Raw genomic sequence first — 1,278 nt, 5'->3', positions numbered from 1 at the left:
TATTTCAGCCACACCCATTGCTGACAAGTGTATCAAATCGGGCACACAGCCATTCCTTCTCCATAGACAAACATTGGCAGTAGAATGGCCTTACTGAATGAAGAGCTCAGTGACTTTCAACGTGGCATCGTCACAGGATGACACCTTTCCAACAAGTCAGTTTTCAAGTTTCTGCCCTGCTAGAGCTGCCCCGGTCAACTGTAAGTGCTGTTATTGTGAAGTGGAAACCCACCCTCTCCTAACCCACCCTCCCCTCCCCACTTCTAACCCACCCTCTCCCCTCCCCAGCTCTCCTCTCCTCCCAAATTACTCACCCTCCTCAACTCTAACTCATCATTTCCTCCCCCTCACCTCTCCCCTCCCCAACTCTAACTCACCCTCTCCTCAGGTGATGTACCCTCCTCCAGGCTGTTGAGGGCGTTCTCCACTCTGGCCAGGCGTCCGGACAGGGACAGCAGCAGGCTGACCACCTTGTCCAGGTCTCCTATGAACATCCTGAACTTGTCCAGCTGGTTTGGCGTACAGACCTGCTGCACCGTGGCCTCCACCTCCTCTCCTAGGGCGTTGTTATCATGGACGTCCTCCTGGAGACTCTCTCTGGCCTCACGCAGCACCTGCAGCTTCCTGCTGAGAGAGTCCACCAGCTCCTGCTGCAGGACGAGAGGGAGAGGGTTAGAGGTCAGAGGTTAGGATCCTGGCCTCATGCAGCACCTGCAGCTTCCTGCTGAGAGAGTCCACCAGCTCCTGCTGCAGGACGAGAGGGAGAGGGTTAGAGGTCAGGATGCAGCTTCCTGCTGAGAGTCCATGAGCTCCTAATGCAGGAGAGTGTTAAAAGTCAGAATCAGAGGATGGTTAGGGACAGTGGCAGTCAAGGGGGAAATGGTCTCTAATCTCATTCAGAACCMCTACTATTTTTTTTATTTGATTTAACCTTTATTTAAACAGGGAGTCACATTGAGATTAAACAAATATTTTACAAGATAGCCCTGTATACATTACAATATAAAGAATAATAAAACATACACATGTGGTATTAAAAACCAATATAAAACCCAAATAAAGCCTATTTAATAGAAGCTGAATCCCATGTCAACTACATAGAGGTGCTCACACCAATCAATACGACCTGTCCTGAGTTCGCCACCAGTCCACATCTCAACTTCCAGTGTTAATCTCCTTGTGACATTCATTTCCGACTCAATTTTGTTGTATACATTGTACTTAATTGATCTCCTATTTTTATTTCCATTCCTTATAACTCTTTTTCATCTCCGGTTT

At 48.2% G+C, this 1,278-nt stretch overlaps 1 protein-coding gene across 1 annotated transcript in view; it reads right to left on the bottom strand.

Annotated features, from left to right (window-relative positions):
* Nucleotides 1–686, bottom strand: part of LOC112077201 (protein Shroom2-like) — a gene marked incomplete at its 5' end in the record, with an annotated part of 2,323 nt that extends 1,637 nt beyond the window's left edge. The window contains one exon of the mRNA XM_024143765.2: nt 378–686. Within this exon, the coding sequence (XP_023999533.2) occupies nt 378–686 (309 nt within the window). The remainder of the gene's footprint in view (nt 1–377) is intronic.
* Nucleotides 687–1,278: the final 592 nt, after the last annotated feature.

The sequence above is a fragment of the Salvelinus sp. IW2-2015 genome, unplaced genomic scaffold (assembly GCF_002910315.2).
Source record: "Salvelinus sp. IW2-2015 unplaced genomic scaffold, ASM291031v2 Un_scaffold4377, whole genome shotgun sequence".
Taxonomy (NCBI): Eukaryota; Metazoa; Chordata; class Actinopteri; order Salmoniformes; family Salmonidae; genus Salvelinus; species Salvelinus sp. IW2-2015.
This window is presented reverse-complemented; position numbering and strand designations above follow the sequence as displayed.